The following is a 19,422-nucleotide window of genomic DNA, read 5'->3' as shown; positions in this document are numbered from 1 at the left end:
TTGCTAAAGCCACCTAAAAAGTGTACCCCACTGAGAAGGCTCTCATCCATCCACCAAGAAAAATGTACCCAAAAAAATCACACCTTTAAAATAAACGGCGCAGATTTACTTCTAAGACTTCTCTCTCCTTACTCACTCAAATCGAACAGTCTAGATTGAGTGTGTCAACCTCCGCATCTTTAGGCGCGGAACCCCAGCCACGCGACTCCTCGACTCCGCCCCATTCCACGCGGCTTCTCGGCTCCGCAGATCCCGCCAGCAGCCGCCTCCACGCCCTGGCATGGAGGAGGACATGATCCTGGGCACCATGGGGAGTGCGATGCACCACGATGTCACAACCCGTGGCTGAAGGCGTATTCGCATGTTACGTTTCTGTTATTCGTTAAGCGTAATATGTAATAGTGTCGGTTTATTTCATTATGACATGTGGGACCCAGTTGTCAGGTCTTAAGGCATATAAGATGCCAGTTGCTGTAAGACTAAGACAGATTAGAAATTGAAATCGAAAACGCAGTCGCGTGCAGAGGTGTTCCTCTGTTCGTCCTCGTGCTCACTTCTCGATTCCATTGCGATGCTCACGTCCCGGTGATCACCGGCGGCCAGGGGCTTACAGTGGTATCAGAAGCTTATCGATCCTCGGCCTCACAATCCCTACCCACCCTCCCGTAGCGAATCGGAGTTCATCGGAGCAGCAGGTCGGAGGCGGAACGAGTTCTCGCAGCAGCTTCGGCCGCCGCGAATTAACCTCGCTTCTGCGTCGATTTCTGGTTGTCTCACCTTCGATTCGTTACCCACCCACCCCACCCACCAAATCGAGGTCCGGATCTCTCTTCGCGCGCGTCGTCTTCCCCATCGGCGGCGGCGGCTTCTTCACCATTCTCTACGGCGACGCGTCCACCTCCACCAGCGTCGTCGTCGGCGTCTCTTCATCGACTGGGGTCTGCATCGACACTAGGGTTCGGCGGCGTGAACCACTGTGAGCTTATTCCTCTTCGCTCACTACTTTCTGTGATACTAGCGTCGATTTCGACCTAGGGTTGCGTAGCAATTGTCTGCGTGTAAAATTCCGTAAGTCGGCTTCGATTTGCTAGTGGTGGCGTGTGGTGAGGAACGGTCCGTCGACCCAGGTTGCGGAGCAAGTCTCCGTGTGAAATCCCGAGGTCGCGCCTCCGTTCCAGGCGGCGGTGATTTGGGGCGGAACACTTGTGGGGAGGCTAGGCCAAACCAGCTGTTCGGTCCTTGTTGTGTTTTGTATTGTTGCTGTTCCAAATAGTCATCACGGCTCCCAGGCGACAGGCGGCTAATCCTGTTCCCTCTACTCAAACTCAGTTTGTGTTGACTCAAATGGCTGCTAACGCTGAGGCTGAGCGGCAGTTCCGTGAGGATATGCAGGAGAATTTTAATCTTATGTTTGCCAGGATGAATGATCTGGGTAAAATTCAACAGGAGATGAAATCAGACATGACCAACACCACCACTCGACTGGCTAAGTGTCTGGATGATCAGAAGCTTGTGGCTCAGCAAGTGTTGGCTAATGGGGATGCTATTTCTCGCTTGATTCAAAGAGAGCGGCCAACACCACTGCAGTCTGTCAACAGCAGTTCTGGTATCTCTGAGGAGGAGGAGGATGTGGACTCATTCCAGAATGAGTTTGCTGCTGGCAGTGGACCTTCTCATCGCAGACATAGAGGCTCTTATCGACATCACTGTCCTCACAATGATAGGAACTCTATGCCTCATCATGCTATTCCCAAGATGCAGTTTCCCTTCTTTGATGGCACTCAACCAAAAATTTGGCTGGACAAGTGCACCAGATACTTCAAGATTTACAACATGGAGAAGAAACTGTGGGTGGAAGCAGCCTCTTTGCATCTTCAGGAGAATGCAGCTAAGTGGTGGCAAGTATATCAGCTTCAACATCCTGATGTCAAGTGGAAGAATTTTGCTGAGGATATACAGTCCAAGTTTGGCAATGAGGATCACAGATCTGCAATGAGTGAGCTCCTGGATTTGAGGCAAACCACTACTGTTGAGGATTATGCCTCTCAGTTTCAGTCCTTGCAGTATGATGTTACTATGCATGGAGGTCATGATGATCCTGTATTCTTTGCAACTCAGTTTGTCAAAGGTCTGCGAGAGGACATCAGAGTAGTGGTAGAGCCTCAAGTACCTACAACTGTGGATAGAGCTGTCATCATTGCTAAAATTCAACAGAAAGTTGTGGATCGCAGCAAGCTTAAGGGGCCAGCTAAGCCCATGGCTCCTAAACCTTTTGCTGCCAAACCTGAAGCTAAACAAGCCACTACATATACCAATCTTTGGAGAGACAAGCAACTCCGGGACTATAGAAAGACCAACAACCTTTGTTATTCTTGTGGTGAGAAATATGAACCTGGTCATGCCGAGGTCTGCAGTAAAAGAGGTAACAAACAACTCAATGCTCTGGTTGTTAATGATCTTGATAGACCATTGAGTGATGAAATCCTTAATGAATTTGCTGTGGATGAACTGTTGACTGAGAGTTTTGGTAACTTAGCTATCAATGCTATGGCTAGTACTACTGAACCTGATACTATGAAATTAAAGGCAACTGTCAGAAACAAAACCATGCTAATTCTGATAGATTCTGGTAGTACCAACTCTTTCATCAGTTCCCAGTTTGTTGATCTTACTCGGCTACCTGCTATTCCAATTGCCACTCACCAAGTGTCATTAGCTAATGATCAACAAATGCACACTAATAGAATGGTCAAAGATTTGGAGTGGTATTTGCAGGGTCATACATTTGTTACTGACATGATTGTGTTGGATAAATTGCCCTATGATGGCATTCTGGGCTACGTTGCACCGATACGGGATACGGATACGGCGATACCGATACGGCGATACGTTGATACGGCATTTTCAGAAAACAAGGATACGCCGATACGGCAAGTATATAAATATACCAAAAAAATCACAATACTCCTATTAAGAATAATTTTCATTCTAGTAGAATAATCAACAAATAGATATGACAAAATATAGACATGGCTAGTACCATGAAGCATTTAAGATACTTGGTTTCACACTAGCAGAAAACTAAATATTGTTTTTAATATCCTTACAGCAGAATAATAAATATTAGGATACTACAAGTTTTAGGCTAAGTCTGCTACTACATCTATTGTGTACGTGTGGTGGCTAGTAGGGTTTTAGTGTTGTGTAAATGGGCCACAAAAATGAGCTGCTAACTTGATGGACTTCAATTTGAGATGTTATGGGCTGGAAAGTATCGGGAAAGTATCGGTCTAGTATCGACGAAGTATCGGATTTATTTTATTTATTTTTATTTCTCTATTTCCCCGATACTTCTCCGATACCGTATCGGCGCCGTATCGGCGTATCGCCGTATCGGATACGTATCGCGATACCGGTACGGCGATTCAGAGAAGTATCGGGGTAACATAGATTCTGGGTATGGACTGGCTCAAAACAGTTAGTCCCATGTACTGTGATTGGCAGCACAAATCACTACAGTTTCCTCATCAGGGACAGATCATTACAATTCAGACAGTTCCTTCCCCAACTTCAGCTGTTCAGGCAATTTCTGCCAAACAAGTGTGCAAGTCTTTGCAAGCCAATGATATTTGGGCATGTGCTGTGATCAGGCCAGTGTCAGACCCTCCAGTGGGTGCAGTACCTCCTTCAACCAAGAATCAGGAAGCACTGCAGGATCTATTGGTCCAATATGCTGACATTTTTCAGGATCCCAAACAACTGCCTCCTCAGAGGGTATATGATCATGCCATTCCATTATACCCTGATGCCATACCAATCAATGCTCGCCCTTATCACTATTCCCCACATCACAAATCTGAGTTGAGTCCCAGGTGCAGCAGCTGTTGACTGATGGCCTCATTACACACAGTCACAGTCCCTTTGCCTCACCAGTTCTCCTAGTCAAGAAAAAAGATGGTAGCTGGAGGATGTGTGTGGATTACAGAAAGCTGAATGCTATGACTATTAAAAACAGATTCCCTTTGCCCATTGTGGAGGAAATTTTGGATGAACTGTCTGGAGCTAAGCTGTTCACTAAGCTTGATATGAAATCTGGGTATCACCAAATCAGAATGTGTCCAGCTGATGAGTACAAAACAGCTTTAAAACACATCAAGGACATTATGAGTATAAGGTCATGCCTTTTGTCTTGACTAATGCACCAGCAACCTTTCAGTGTCTCATGAATCAACTTTTCCAACCCTTCTTGAGAAAATTTGTGTTAGTATTCTTAGATGACATCCTGATTTATAGTGCAAACATGGTTGATCATTTGGAGCACATTCAGCAAGTGTTTGAAGTCCTCAGGAAGAATCAGTTGTATCTGAAGGCTCTTAAGTGCTCATTTGCTCAATCTAGCATTGAGTATTTGGGTCACATCATTTCTGATGCTGGAGTAGCTACTGACCCCGCCAAAACAAAGGACATGCTTGCTTGGCCTGTGCCCACTACAATGACTGAGCTCAGGGGATTCTTAGGTCTCACAGGATATTACAGAAGATTTGTGAGAGGGTATGGGATCATTGCAAAACCATTAACCAACATCTTGAGGCTCAAAACTTTTCAGTGGAATGCTCAAGCTCAAGAATCCTTTGATAATCTGAAGGTTGCCATGACTACCACTCCTGTCCTGAGTTTGCCCAATTTCCAACTGCCATTTCAGGTGGAAACAGATGCATGTGCTGATGGTATTGGTGCTGTCCTCATGCAGTCAGGCCAGCCAATTGCATATCTCAGTAAAGCTCTGGGGGAGAAACACAAAAACATGTCCATATATGAAAAATAATTCTTGGCTTTGATTCTGGCAGTGGAGAAATGGAGGCCCTACCTTCAGAGACAAGAGTTCCAGATCCTGACTGATCACAAGTCCCTTTCCTACCTCAATGAGCAGAACCTGCATAGTGACATGCAAAGGAAGGCAATGACCAGACTCATGGGACTTCAGTTCAAAATCATCTATAGAAAGGGGAAGGAGAATTTAGCAGCTGATGGTTTGTCCAGGATGCCTCATCTCCTGGCCCTTCATGCAGTTTCATTGCTCCAACCTCAATGGCTTCAAGAAGTGCTTAACTCTTATGCAACTGACACTCAGTCTCAAGAATTGTTGGCACAACTGGCCATTTCTAGTCCCAACAGTCAAGGTTTCTACCTGGATCAGGGCATTATCAAGAAGGGCACCCAAATATGGGTAGGTAACAATTCAGCTCTCCAAACAAAGTTAATTGCTGCTTTTCATTCTTCAACAATTAGGGGTCATTCTGGAGTAGGGGCTACTTATCACAGAATGAGGAAGTTATTTTACTGGAAGGGTCTCAAGGCTGATGTCGACAACTTTGTTAAGCAATGTGAGATTTGCCAGAAGGGTAAACACTCTACTACTCTTCCTGCTGGGTTGGCAGGATATCTCCATGGACTTTATTGAAGGGCTTCCAAAGTCTGAAGGTTATACTGTCATCCTGGTGATCATTGACAGATTGACCAAGTATGGCCATTTTATTCCTCTCAAGCATCCTTATATAGCTACCACAGTTGCTCATGCTTTTTTAGACAACATTGTCAAATTATATGGCTTACCAAGGAGTATAGTTAGTGACAGGGATCGAATTTTTACAAGCCGGTTCTGGCAGCACCTGTTCACTAAGTACAAAATCACATTATCACTGTCCACAGCATATCATCCTCAGACTGATGGCCAAACTGAAAGGCTAAACCAATGTTTGGAGATGTATTTGCGCTGTGCAGTTCAGGATGCCCCCACTACTTGGAAAGCATGGTTGCCTTTGGCTCAAATTTGGTATAATTCTTCTCATCACTCTGCTCTGGGCTGTTCTCCTACAAAAGCTCTGTATGGCATTGATCCTAATCTGGGTGGCTATCCATTAACCACCCCGGATACCCCAGTAGAGGTTGCAGAAGTCATTACCCATCGAGCTGAACATTTGGAGCTATTGAAACAGCGTCTGCTGCAAGCACAAAACAGAATGAAAGTGCAAGCGGACAAACATCGGCTGGACAAGGAATTCTCAGTGGGTGATCAAGTTCTTCTGAAGCTTCAACCTTACACCCAATCATCTGTTGCCAGTCGGCCTTATCCGAAGTTGGCTTTCAAGTACTATGGTCCATATCGTGTTCTGGAGAAGATTGGAGCGGTCGCATACAAACTGGAACTTCCAAGTCACAGTGACATTCATCCAGTTTTCCACATATCCCAGTTGAAGCCATTCACTCCCAATTTCTCACCTGTTTACTCGACACTACCCACTGTCACTGATCTGCACGCTACTGATGCTGAACCGGCGACAATCTTGCAGCGTCGTCTGGTGCGCAAGGGGAGTACTGCTGTCCCACAAATTCAAGTCACATGGACTGGTTTACCAGACACGGTGGTGACATGGGAAGACTACAATGTTCTCAGGGACAGGTTTCCATCGGCGCCTGCCTGGGGACCAGCAGGATCTTCGGCGGGGGGAGATGTCACAACCCGTGGCTGAAGGCGTATTCGCATGTTACGTTTCTGTTATTCGTTAAGCGTAATATGTAATAGTGTCGGTTTATTTCAGTATGACATGTGGGACCCAGTTGTCAGGTCTTAAGGCATATAAGATGCCAGTTGCTGTAAGACTAAGACATATTAGAAATTGAAATAAAAAACGCAGTCGCGTGCAGAGGTGTTCCTCTGTTCGTCCTCGTGCTCACTTCTCGATTCCATTGCGATGCTCACGTCTCGGTGATCACCGGCGGCCAGGGGCTTACACACGACGGCGGCAAGAGCGCCGCGGACGCGAACGCAGATAGGAGGCCACCGCGGGGGCGATGCTAGGAGGCACCAGCACGACTGCTACGACATGGGCGTCGTGGAAGAAGGAGAATCGTGGGGCTGGCGGCGTGGCTGCACGGCTGCGCCTGCTGCAAAGAGAGATCCATAAGCGGCCCTGGCATGCGAGGAGGTGGAGACCAGCCACCTGGTCCGTGACGAGATGGACGCCATGGACATCGGGTTTTGCCACTAGGTTCCACGCACCGGCGTCGTCGCCACGCTCGCACCGACCACCCACCCGTACGTCATCGTGCTCCGCCTTACATGGACACGGTGCCCATCCAAATATGTGCGTGCATGGTGCGTGTGCGGGCATGCATGTACGCGTTATTTGTGCTACTCACTCCATGTGGTCACCAGGTACATCGCCCATATGAACCCATCATTGAACTAATCTTTTTTATTTCTCTCTTCCTCTCTAATTATTCAAATCCGTTCTCTAAATTTGAAACGTACTAACAAAAGATTATTGCAGTAGTTGTTTGCAATGTTTCTTCTGTAGGATGAACAGGGAGATTTTATTAGTGTATCTAAAGAAGATCCCTGTGAACTGTCATGGGTTGGGTTTTTTAACTAATTTATTAATTTGCAAGATATAGAATGGCATGCCCTTTTAATTCTTGCCATTCTCTTCATTTTCAGGAGCCCAATTGAGCCTACAATGCACTTGTATTGTCTTTTCGTCACCTCTGTAATTTTGCTCTGGGATATATTTCTTTTCTGATTTCAGCGAACGATACTCCGGGAAGTTATCAAACGCATCGGTATATTGTGCTCATGCTCTTCATGCAATGGTCGAAAAGTGAGTTTTCTCCTCATGTTGTAGTCTGCTACTCTTCATGCAATGGTAAGTGATCTATTTCTCTTCATACAAATGCTATGTTAGACATGTTGCAGTCTGCAATATGGAAGGCAATAGGCCCAGCACCTCAGAAGAGAACAATTAGATGCAAAGCCTGCAAAATTTGTTATTCCTCCACTCATCCCTACCCTGATCAGCTTTCTTATTAATTCCTCATATGTTGATATATATAATATTTCACTCAGGTTCATTCAGCACACTCCACAGTGGGAAATTTGCTTTGTTTTGTGATTCATGTCTTGAATCTAAGGAGGCTAAGAATAATAGCAGGTAACCTTTGCACCAGATATGTCAATTCCATTTTCTATCACATTGAGGAATTATTTGAATGATGTTTGTATTCTATACATTAATTTGAGATATGCATATGGTTTGTGATTAGTGGTGGCATTGAAAACTAGGATGTTTTGTACCAAATTGCTAAATTGAATTTGAATTTTTTCTGCACCAAATTATAGTTTGGTTGTTCGATTTGTATTACAAAATATCACCGTAGCGTTAGCACGGGCAATATACTAGTTAAAAAAATATGACTTATAAGACAAACAAAATTACAGCTTATTAAGACAAACGAGCAGGCTCTCAATTTCACAAATCCAACACAAACTAGCTGTTGAAGTGTCCTTTTCTTTCAAAATCATAAATTACTTTTTTCTGGTAGTTTGACAAATACTTCTAATTAAAATGTTGTCTTGAAGTAAACTTATAATACCAACAATAATTACTTTAAATTTCTTTGGAATACTACTAACAATAATTACTTAATTTTTTTAAGAAAATAACATATAAGTTATTCTACCAACAATAATAATTAGTTTAATTTCCTATAATCATGTGTAGAATTATACCCAAGAATACTTACAAACTTTTCATAATTTGAAATGATTCTAAGAATATGCTTTCTAGAAGAAATTAGTAAGTAAGGATGTGCATATTGGTCAGCGTGTCATATTGTTATATTGATGAACTTATGTTTATCGGAGAGTGCGGTTACAAAATAATTAGTATCACCACTGAGAATTCATAATTGATTTGCCTATTTGGGTTGAAATATGAATGTTTTTCTCTTCTTCTAGAAATAAAAAAGGGATTGACTTGTTTTCAAACAAAACAAAACAAAACAAAAAACCAAGGGCAAATGTGACTTTTCCCCTTCGTCTTAATAACGTGGAATTTCTGCCCTTCTTCAGCCACGCAGCGCCGCCGCCTCCCGCCGTCGAACTCTCCTTCGGCTTCGCCTCGTCCCCTCTCTGCTTCCGCATCAGGTAGAACCGTGAAAGGCCCTGCTCTCTTCGTTGTTTCGGAGTTTGATTCACTCGGGCTTTGTTGTTGCCCCTTACGGCCTTACCCGGCGGGTTTCTTGGCGAAGGAATAAAGGCGCATTCGTTGTTGAAGGAGGGGAGCGATGGAGCACGGGTCGTTGGACGATTCGAGCTCGTCGACGTTCTCTATCATGGAGGAGGACCATACCCTGGCCAACTCTGTCAGATTCGTCCTCAACCAGGAGTGAGTGGCAATTTATCGTTTCTTTTGTCTTTGTTTCTTGTACTCCATCCGTTATAACTCATAAACTAGATCATTTTGGGTTTGTTTTGATTCAAATTTCTCTAGATTTGACCAATTTCTAGAAAATATTTTAGTATCTATGGGTTCAAATAATTATACTATCAAAGCATATTTCATGGAGAAGAATTTAGTGGAAGTGTGAAACTAATCTGGTGTTGTAGATCTTGCTACATTTTTCAATAAATTAGATAAGTTTGACTTAGGGCAAAGCCAAAGTGAATTAGAATTTGGAAGAAGGGAGCATATTAATTAATAGTATAGTAACTTTTGATGGTAATATCATAGATGTGCGACCTTGTCACTTATCCATCAGTTAGACAGTTTTGTAGTCATGGATTGCTTATGAGAGGATACAGTAGAAACTTGCGTCAAATCAGTTTTTACAATGAATTGGGGAAACTGATGTTGCCACCAGCAACACAATGGAGTTTTTAGTTTCATTCAGTAAAATTTGGTTGGGAAGTTACTAATAACCTAGAATAATTGGGGTTCAATCATGGTTGCAACTATTTTGTAATTGAAGCCTCACACTTCATGTTTTCTTTACGGGCTTATGCATGCGCTGAAAACAGCTACAATTAAAACTTGAGCAAGTAATACAAGTCTGAAGTCAATTTAGATGAGTTTAAATGATCATTTTATATTAGTTCTCTTAAGGATATAGCATATTCAGGCATTGTGAGGATAGATAGGAGCCTGCACTCGTGCTGGTTCTGTTTAATTTATAGAAAAATATTCACTGAAGACAATTATGTTTTGTTGATGCCAGTATTTAAGATTGTTTGACCTTGCTTTGTTAAATGGTATGCAGTGAGCAGCAGGAGTCATTAGTCTTCTTTAGCATGCAATGATGTTGCTTTGAGATGACTATCACTATCAGAAAATTGAATACCTTAGTGCTTATATAAATGTTTGTTTTGTCACTATTGAGCATGTTCTGCTGGTACAAGATGGCAGCTTATAACATATAAGCCTTAGCATGCAAAAATTCAGTTTCTTTGTTGATGCGATAATAATTTCTGGAACTCCTAGGCACCTGAGTGAGAAACGGGGAAGAAGAACCTGAAATGTTTGGTACTTTGGTTGTATCTTCTATGTATCCAACCATTAAGGAACTATGGATGCCTGCATTAGATTAATTACGTTTAAATCATGTGCACTAAATATTTGACTGGTTCAGATGATCATATGATGAATTTAAATTGTGGTCGTTATAATTTTGTATGTATTTGGAGATTTGGACCAAACTTCTCAAATTATGTGCATTTTAGTAAGTGTAGTGTATATAGCTTTTCTCATTATAATTGCTTCTGCGATGTTGCAGCCCAAGGGTCGCATTTTGTGGATACAGCATTCCTCATCCTGCTGAGAACAAAGTTAACATACGGGTTCAGACTACAGGTACTTTACAATAGCATATGATCCCAAATTCCCCCCTTCCTTTCTAACACTTCTTGAATGGAGGTTTTAAGAATTTGAATTGATATTCCTTTTACTTTGTTTCTGTTGAGCCAAATGCTGTATTGTAAGAAGGATATGTGAATTTGTGATATCTGCCACAGTGAGTTGTAACTGCCAACACTGTTCATTGAAATGCCAGAGAGGCTATTTTCATTCCCTATTGTACAATACAAAATAGTATTTCTGAATTGTTTTGGCAAAACGAGTAATTACCAATACACACAATGTTGTGGTACCTGCAATCCTGTGATGTATAGTTACCAATATTATTATTTGAAACAATAAGAGACTATTGCGAATTGTGATCCCTGCTGTCTACCGTAAAAAAAAAGTGATTCTGAATAGCTGCTGCGCTTGGCTTAAGTTCTGATACATGATGTTGGATATGTTGGCAGGAGATCCAGCCAAGGATGTTCTGAAAGATGCATTGCAAGACCTGATGGTGATGTGCCAGCATATAAGGGGGACACTTGACACTGCAGTGGCTGATTTTCGAGGGAACAAAACAGCAGAAGCCATGGACATCGATTTGAACAAAAAATAGAAGGTTCCATATGGTCATTAGCAAATTGCAGAAATACCCATATGGCCGCGTATCCTTAGACCTTAGTGTGCAACTCAGTTATAAATTATTCAGTTGTATGGGATGTAGTCCTTCAAGTAGGCTTAAACCAAAGTACGAAATGGCATTGCCACTGGGGTACTTGTCTGAGTAAAATTCGTGCACCTATTCTGTTGTTCCTTTTTCTTGTGTGTGTGTGTGCCATATGAAAATCACATCCAGCGACAGTTGTGTGGGAGGTACTCTCTTTCACAGAAGTATCCTAAGCTTGGATATTTAGACTGCACAATATTGCAAATGCCCGAGCAAGAAACAACAGAATACATCTACAACTACTTGTGAGTTGTGAACAGTTAGATGAATCCAAATCATTGTTAACGCCACATTGCATGGATAACAATACAACAATAACCCAGTCAATCTCATAGAGCCTAGAACGAACACAAGCAGAAACTTGGAAGTTAAAAATGAACTTGCAGGATTTCATGTACTTGTCATCATAACATGAAAAAAAAATACAGCGCTCAAATAAATGAGAACCCAGAGTATCCAGTATCTTGTTCTGCACATATCACAAACAAAACGAAACTGAACTACATCAGCCCTTCAACCTCACTATCTTATTGGACATGCCTGATGCTAGTGATGCAACGGTCTTCCAGGATGTGGCATAACCTAAAGAGGACCAGCTCACATTCCATTCAAGTGCCAAACTAACTAATACAAGCACCAGATGGCGCCTAAACTCAACAGAGAATCAACTAAAAAGGAATGAATTAGAACCTTAGTGTTCTAACTTCAAACGGATACAAGGATCCATGAAAGCCATCAATCTGCAAACAGATCCTAAACACCTCCGACTAGTCAAGCATCAACAATGGACATGAGCTAAGGATGACCGTCAGGTGCACATTCTGAAAGAACTAAAGACCAGATCCACAGTTATTAACCTTTCCAGCTTTATTCACCATGGGATGAGATTCCCGGTTCACCGATGCTGCTCCTCTCTTGATGCTACTAACAACCACAAAGAGTGGCATAAAGGGGGCAGCAAGTTGTGCGAAGCTCAGAGAACCAAAAGCTGGAACAAAGGAATCTTAAATGCGAAGGCCAGAGACAGCGTCGCGCCCTGAACTGGGATCGCTGTGTTTCAGAGATAGGTTTGCAAATTGTGAATCCAGGTCTCTGCTGTTACTACGGCTATGGCTAGGAGCCTGCTGCTGTGGTACATGTTGTTGTTGCTGCTGCTGTTGCTGGAACAATGTTCTGAGACGACCGATTTCCCTCTCAAACATCTCCTGCTGATCTGCAACATTAGACATTAAAATTGGAGAGTCAATTGTTTTGAAAAGATGATTGATGAGCTTCTGATGATTGATGAGTCAACTTTTCCTACTGAACAATTTCTGAAGTAACACCTGCTGAAATGCAACTATGCTGCTACACTGTATAATTTAAAGGGAACTGTCCAGATAATCTCATTGTTCTCATAAAAATGGTAATGCAGTAGTCTTTTATCAAGATAATAATGTTTTAGCTACAGCTATTGTCTATTAGAATTTAGCAAAGCAACTATGGAAGATATTCTCCTTTTTGTATGCTACATAAGACAATATAATTTGTTACAAAATATTTGGTAGTTAACAGCTATGTTTGAATAGGTCCCCTGTATATTTTATTATAATGTCAGGAAATTAAAAAAGAATGACAACCTATGACAGAAACATGGAAGTGAAATATGGTAATCCTCTCTGTTTTTAGCTGGAACTAAAACATTATAAGAACATGTTAACTGTATACGCATATAGTTGGCACTTAGTTTACAACAAAAACATTCTTTTACAGGTTCCTAACATATCTACTGGTCAATCACAAGAATCATTTCCAAAATATAATTTTAACATATAACATCCATAAGCTCTTTTTTTACCAAACTCAGAGATCCAAAACCTGACTGCTACCATAATTCCTAAGTACATAAACAGAGGAGACGTTCTGAAAGTCACTGAAGAAACTCCAGGGGAAAGAAAGAGGAATACTTACAGCGTTTAATGAGATGCTCCTGAGACAGACTCTCAAGCCGTTGCTTCAAGGCCTTATTTTCCAAGTCTAACATGATATTTTGCTGACCGAGAAAATCCATTTCAGCAGTTACTTCTATCCCCTCTGTCTGCAAGCATAAAAATTTAAGAATTCTCTCAGATGTTTAAGGTTTCTAACTAACTTGTGCAATAAATGACTAATATGGTTTGTTTTGGAAAAAAAAGATTACCTGTAAGGACTGAACTCTTCTCTCAAGCTCTGCAATATACTGGAGTTTACGGACACGAGATCTCTGAGCGTATTGTCTGCAATTGTCATCAAAAGTAAAAATAAATAAATAAAACTCAAAATTCATGGTCTATCAGCATATATCTACATGCACAACAGACATGACACCTTCATTGTGTAAACTTAAGTCTGCATATACTGACAACAAAATGAAGCTCAATGCACATGAACATGTGCACCTATATTGCATTGAAGTGTATTTCAAATTTAAAGATGGCAAACATTGACACACACATTCCACAGGTACAGTGCCATCTTATTAGGACTTAAACATCCTAAGGAGCTGGAGAACTTCCCACAAAATCTATTTACACATTGATTGGTCAGTGGTCATTACATCCAAATTCTGTTTTGTTTTGAAATCATAGTCACTTGCATTTTAGGGACTCTACTCCACATGAGTAGAGTTTTCCGCTTTAAGTTTGTACTCATGTGGAATTGCCACAGCAGATACACCAATAAAATGTCTATCCAAATACATAGACAAAAAAATCCAGAACAAGCACATTTCTGCTATTTAATAGCACGCTTAATTCAGTTCTTAAAACAGAGCACATCATAAGAGAAATGAACCAACTGTGCAGCATGTGGTATAGCTATGCGCTCACATTTTAGTCTCAAATTATAATTGCAAATTAGAGTTCTGGTTTCACTGAAGTGTTTGCTTTCTACAATCACACTTATTACCACTACTGATGTTTCAAGAACACAAAGTCCACAAAACTACTCCATCCATTCCAAATTATAAGATATTTTGGCTTTTTAGATGCACTATATCTAGACATAGTGTATATCTAAATGCGTAGCAAAATCTATGTATCTAGAAAAAAAAACAAAATGTCTTATAATTCGGGATGGAGGGAGTAAAATAATGCTTCAAATTGACTGTGACAATAATATCAATCCAACTCACTGTTTGGCTCGTTTGGTGTCGGCCTCCGACTGCGAGTGCCTCAGGCCTTCCTTTCTCTCTGCCACAATCCTCTGGTCATGAGCCACATCACCATGGCCCTTCCTGTCCACCCCATTGGGCACATGACCATGCTCATGATCAGCAAATGAGCTGGACGGACCATGGCGCCCCGCGTTCTTCTCCCTCCCTGGCATCGGCATGCCACCACCCTGCCGGTACATCGGCCTGGACTCCCAGGGCCTGCCCTGAGGCCGCCCAAATGAGGTTGGCTCAGGGAAGAACTCGGGCGCACCAGCCCAAGAAGCCACCTGCCCTCCTCCTCCTCCCCTCATGCCATCGAGCACATTGTCATACATGCCCCCCGCAGCAGCGCTGCTGCCGCCTTCGAAGAGCGCGAACGAGTCGCTGGACGACCTGCGGTGGCCGGGCCGGCCGTGCGCCCGCGCCGCCGGCGACTCGGGCTCGTCGAGCAGGTCGTCCAGCCACGACGGCTGCTCGTCGGCGAGGAAGCTCTCGGACGACGTGCGCTGGTGGCCGTGCCTGTGGTGCGCGTCCCGCGGCCGCGCGATCGGGCCGAGCTCGGCGTGCGGCGCCGCCCCCGCAGCCGCCGCCACCGGGAACGGGCTCCGCGGCGGGAGCAACGCCTGCTTCTGGAGCCTCCCGTTCGCCATCATGGCGTTGGCGTGCTCACCCAAACTGCACAGAGAAAAAACGGTGAGCAAAAACAAAAAATCGCCAAGATTCGAGAAACCGTGGCACTTAAACTACCTCGACGAAAAGCTAAAATTCAGGCGGGATTGCTGCGGCTCCAGCCACAGATCTCGTCCAGAAACCACCGCACGCGCCAAAAAATCGAAAAAATTACGGCGAATTCGCATCAAGGACGCCATGTCCACGGGCACAATGGCATTGAATAGTCGCAAGAAAGTCCCAAGCTTTCCCAGGAATGGAAGCGAGAAAAATCAACGGCGGTAAACAGACGAAGCTAAAACCAATCTCGAAGAGAAGAAATTAGCACGGGGATGGGGGAAACGGGAATCCGGCTCGAATTGCGCCAATTGTACCGGATCAAGACACGGCAATTCCACATACAAGAACCGTAACACTAAATTGGCCATAAAAAATAGGTAGGGGAAAAAGCGCGTACCAATTCGGCCGGCTCCAGCGCGTGGCCGCTTCGATTCCTGCGCCAGAATCCCAATCCTAAATCCGAATCACAGGCTCCTGTCGTCGCTGGTAATAATCCTGGAGGAATCGGCGAGCTCGGAGGATAGGAGAGACGAGAGAGGGGGGGAGGTGGATAAAATGGCGAGATAGAGAGGACGGGGAGAGAAAAGTCAAATACGCACAGGTACTATTTATAACGGCAGAAATTTCCAGGGTTTTGACGGCTGGGATCGACGCGACTCATCCAGATCGATCCATCCTGGCCGTTGCATCGCGTAGTCCGACCAATTGCTTTGGATACTCTTTGTGGATGGGGGAAAAAGGTTAAAATTTCTAAGGTAACATGTTGTTGTGAGATGAAGATCAATCACATGTGCAAACTTTTGGTTGGGTTCATTAGATTATAGTTATATCCACCAGCAAGATTGTAGGCTTGTGAGTTAAAATATGTTGACACTGTTTGTACAAAAGAAAAAAATTAGGGAAAAGACAATGCCCATAGCACCAGATTGGTACGTAGATGGTCGTTTGGAACGCATGAGTTTTTACATAGTTCAGTATATGATTTTATTTATAAGAAACGTAAAAATAGTGGAAAGTTGATGACCAGAAAAAATTCCAGGAGAAATGTGCTGTTGCTGCTGTGGTGAAGTACATAGCCCTAGCCATTAACGATTGAGGCGGCAAAAAGGTGGCGTGCCATTTGTATCAGCTGGCTAACTTCCAATGTAACCTTCTTGAAAGACAATAATCATACATAGGGCCTGTTTAGATTGGGAACAAAATTTTTTTGGGTGTCACATCGGATGTGTTGGAAGGATGTCGGGAGGGGTTTTTAGAAACTAATAAAAAAACAAATTACATAGCTCGTCAGGAAACTGCAAGACAAATTTATTAAGCATAACTAATCTGTCATTAGCATATGTGGGTTACTGTAGCACTTAAGGCTAATCATGGAGTAACTAGGGTTAAAAGATTCGTCTCGCGATTCTCAACTAAACTGTGTAATTAGTTTATTTTTTTATCTACATTTAATGTTCCATGCATGTGTCTAAAGATTCGATGGGATGGATGAAAAATTTTTGGGTGGGGAACTAAACAGGGCCATAGTATCTCCGGTCAAGTATAGAAAACATTTGAGACAAGAAAATAAGCCAACTTCCTAGTATAATACTCCCTTTGTTCCTATTTTAGTGTCGTCGTCGTGTGTTTTGCGCCAATTAAATTAAGTTTATTGAAAAATGTTATATAATTAAATTTATTATGAAAATAGATTCAATGATATACCTAATAATACTAATTATGTGATACGAATATTCTTCACATATTTAATAAAAGGTTAAGTATGCCTGACTTCTTAAGAGATGAGAACGACGGATAGTGGAGTATAGCTCAAGGTCAAGTGAAATATGATTGGAGATAACACTCGGTAGGTTAGCCTATTCGCTGATCTCAAAAACCATGGTTAAAAATATTGTTCGCTAATTTATTGTGAGAGAAAAATATTGTTGACTGACAGAAAAAAATATGGCTTATAAGACAAACGAACGGGCATGGTCCAGCGCTACTACAGCATTGAGGTTTGACAACAAAATCATCACCCTCTAAATTATCGTTTTAGTCATGATGAGGTTAAAAAAAAAAGATGGTCATATTTAAGGAAACTACTGGTAGTGACTCAGAATGGCAAAACATTTCCAAAACAGGCCTTGTTTAGTTTTGAAATTTTTTTGGTTTTCGGAATTGTAGTAATTTCGTTTTTATTTGACAAACATTGTCCAATCATAAAGTAACTAGGCTTAAAAGATTCATTTATAGGTAAACTATGCAATTAGTTTTTATTTTCATTTATATTTAATGCTCTATACGTGTGCCGCAAGATTCGATGTGACGGAAAATTTTAAAAAGTTTTTGGTTTTTAGGGTCAACTATAAACAAGGCCAGAGCCGGGGGCTATCAAAAGCGGCATCGCTATACCATCATGCTCATGCTGCAGGCTGCAGCGGAGAAGATGAGGACTAGTAGCTAGCGTGCATCACGGCATGTGGATGTGGGGAGGGAGGGACGGAGGTGTTGGGGGCGTTGTTGGTACGAGCGGGCGACAAGGCCAAGCCGACGCGGCCGTGTCGAGCTGTCTGCCTGCCTGCCTGCCTGCCTGCTCCAGCTCCAGCTCCAGCTCCAGGTCCAGCCGTCCAGGTAGTGGAGGGGCAGGGGAACAGGGCAGGCACGGCCAGCAGGGAACGAACAGGAAAACAGCGGCGCCAACGCAAGGACAGCTCGAGATCCAGCTGCCGCCGCCGCCCCACTAGGCTACATGCACGTGTGCTGTATCTGTTTTTTATTTTCTTTTTCCTCTTTTGGCTATTTTCTTGATGTATGGTCTTATTTAGTTCCAAAAACTTTCAAATTTCATGTTATATCGAATCTTTGGACACATATATAAAACATTAAATATACATAAAATAATAATTAATTACATAGTTTATTGTAATTTAAGAGATAAATCTTTTAACCATAGTTAGTCTATGATTAAATAATAATTGCTAAATATAAACAAAAGTGTTACAGTAGCTAAATTCAAAATTTTTCGTGAACTAAACAATGCCTACGTGTGTGTATTTTTCTTTGGTGCTGTGCGGCATTGTCGTTCTTTCAGTTTCGTGTTGTCAACAGCTATGATAGAAAGACAAGGGCTGCGGATTTCGTGTTCCACTTTTAAAACAGAGACATGAAACCTCATTCTATGTTATCAGTTTATTTAATTTAATATCCACAAAACCCTTTTTTTTATACTATGTCATTTATACCGAGATTAACTTAAAGGCACTTCCAAATCAAATTTTCCATAAAATTAAATTAGGCTGTCATGTCAATAAAATACTATTGCGACGATGACAGATACGAAAAAAAGAGAAGAAACTGTTTCTCAACGTACAATGCTTCACGAAACAATAACTTTCACATTGGGGGGCCAAATCAGTCGTTTCTTACCTAGACTTTTGTGGGACCGCCACTTGTATTGCTTGTCGATATATTTTTGTGTCGTCGCATTCGCCCATCCACGACCCGTGACGCTACTCATCGGTGCTTTGTCATGCCCAGTGCCATAGGCCGCACGTGCTCATTGTGCCTAGCTCCTTTAGCCCTCGTGCGCCGCTAAGAACGCTCGTCAGCCACCAACGTACCATGGCACATGTCATACTTGTCGCTCGCCCACATCTCATGCAACGACCTGTGGTGTTGCGCTCATTCGCCTACATGTCGCGCGTCGCGCCACCGCCTATGCCTATGTTCGCCCGCACGCCACTATGTACCACTCACTCTCACGTATTGCATCTCTGCGCACCTGATCCTACTCCGCGCTCGCCCCCATGCCACTGTGCTACAAATGGAAGAACATGGAAAAGAGATAGAGAGTCATGATAATGTGGCAGAACCTCCTGAATTAAGTGGCCCACATGCACATATCATTGTCCCAAAGACTTCTGATCGACGTGCACGAGTTCCAAATGACTCAAGAAGTCTGTCGGGTGTCCTCGGGAAACCCGAATCATCCACGTTACATTCTTTCCAGGAATTCCCTCATCAAGCATTATAGTATTACAACATTTTCATAGATAAGATAAATCAGAGTAAAAGCGGAAAAGTTACATAACATAGATTGAAACTTAAGTCCAGCGGTTACAAACCATAAGTATTTAGTA

At 42.7% G+C, this 19,422-nt stretch overlaps 2 protein-coding genes across 3 annotated transcripts; one reads left to right on the top strand and one right to left on the bottom strand.

The window, feature by feature from the left end:
- On the top strand, positions 480–11,489 carry LOC8082797. Of its 2 annotated transcripts, none has more exons than XM_021445910.1 (7): positions 480–2,422; positions 7,587–7,703; positions 7,904–7,988; positions 8,909–8,983; positions 9,088–9,224; positions 10,609–10,685; positions 11,141–11,489. In XM_021445910.1, exons 1-7 carry the CDS (start codon positions 1,345–1,347, stop codon positions 11,162–11,164), a joined length of 1,593 nt encoding a protein of 530 aa, XP_021301585.1. In that variant the 5' UTR covers positions 480–1,344; the 3' UTR covers positions 11,165–11,489. The 2 variants fall into 2 exon arrangements, with proteins under 2 accessions (XP_021301585.1, XP_002442979.2); XM_002442934.2 differs by having other exon boundaries at positions 490–2,422; positions 9,114–9,224.
- Positions 11,759–15,902, bottom strand: LOC8084761 (uncharacterized protein At4g06598). The gene is made up of 5 exons (XM_002441918.2): positions 15,699–15,902; positions 14,552–15,247; positions 13,580–13,655; positions 13,351–13,477; positions 11,759–12,613 (listed from the first exon to the last, which is right to left on the bottom strand). Exons 2-5 carry the CDS (start codon positions 15,223–15,225, stop codon positions 12,405–12,407), a joined length of 1,086 nt encoding a protein of 361 aa, XP_002441963.2. The 5' UTR covers positions 15,226–15,247; positions 15,699–15,902; the 3' UTR covers positions 11,759–12,404.

This window comes from Sorghum bicolor, chromosome 8, assembly GCF_000003195.3.
Source record: "Sorghum bicolor cultivar BTx623 chromosome 8, Sorghum_bicolor_NCBIv3, whole genome shotgun sequence".
Lineage (NCBI taxonomy): Eukaryota > Viridiplantae > Streptophyta > Magnoliopsida > Poales > Poaceae > Sorghum > Sorghum bicolor.
Note: the sequence above shows the minus strand (reverse complement) of the source record. Positions and strands in the feature narration are given on the sequence as shown.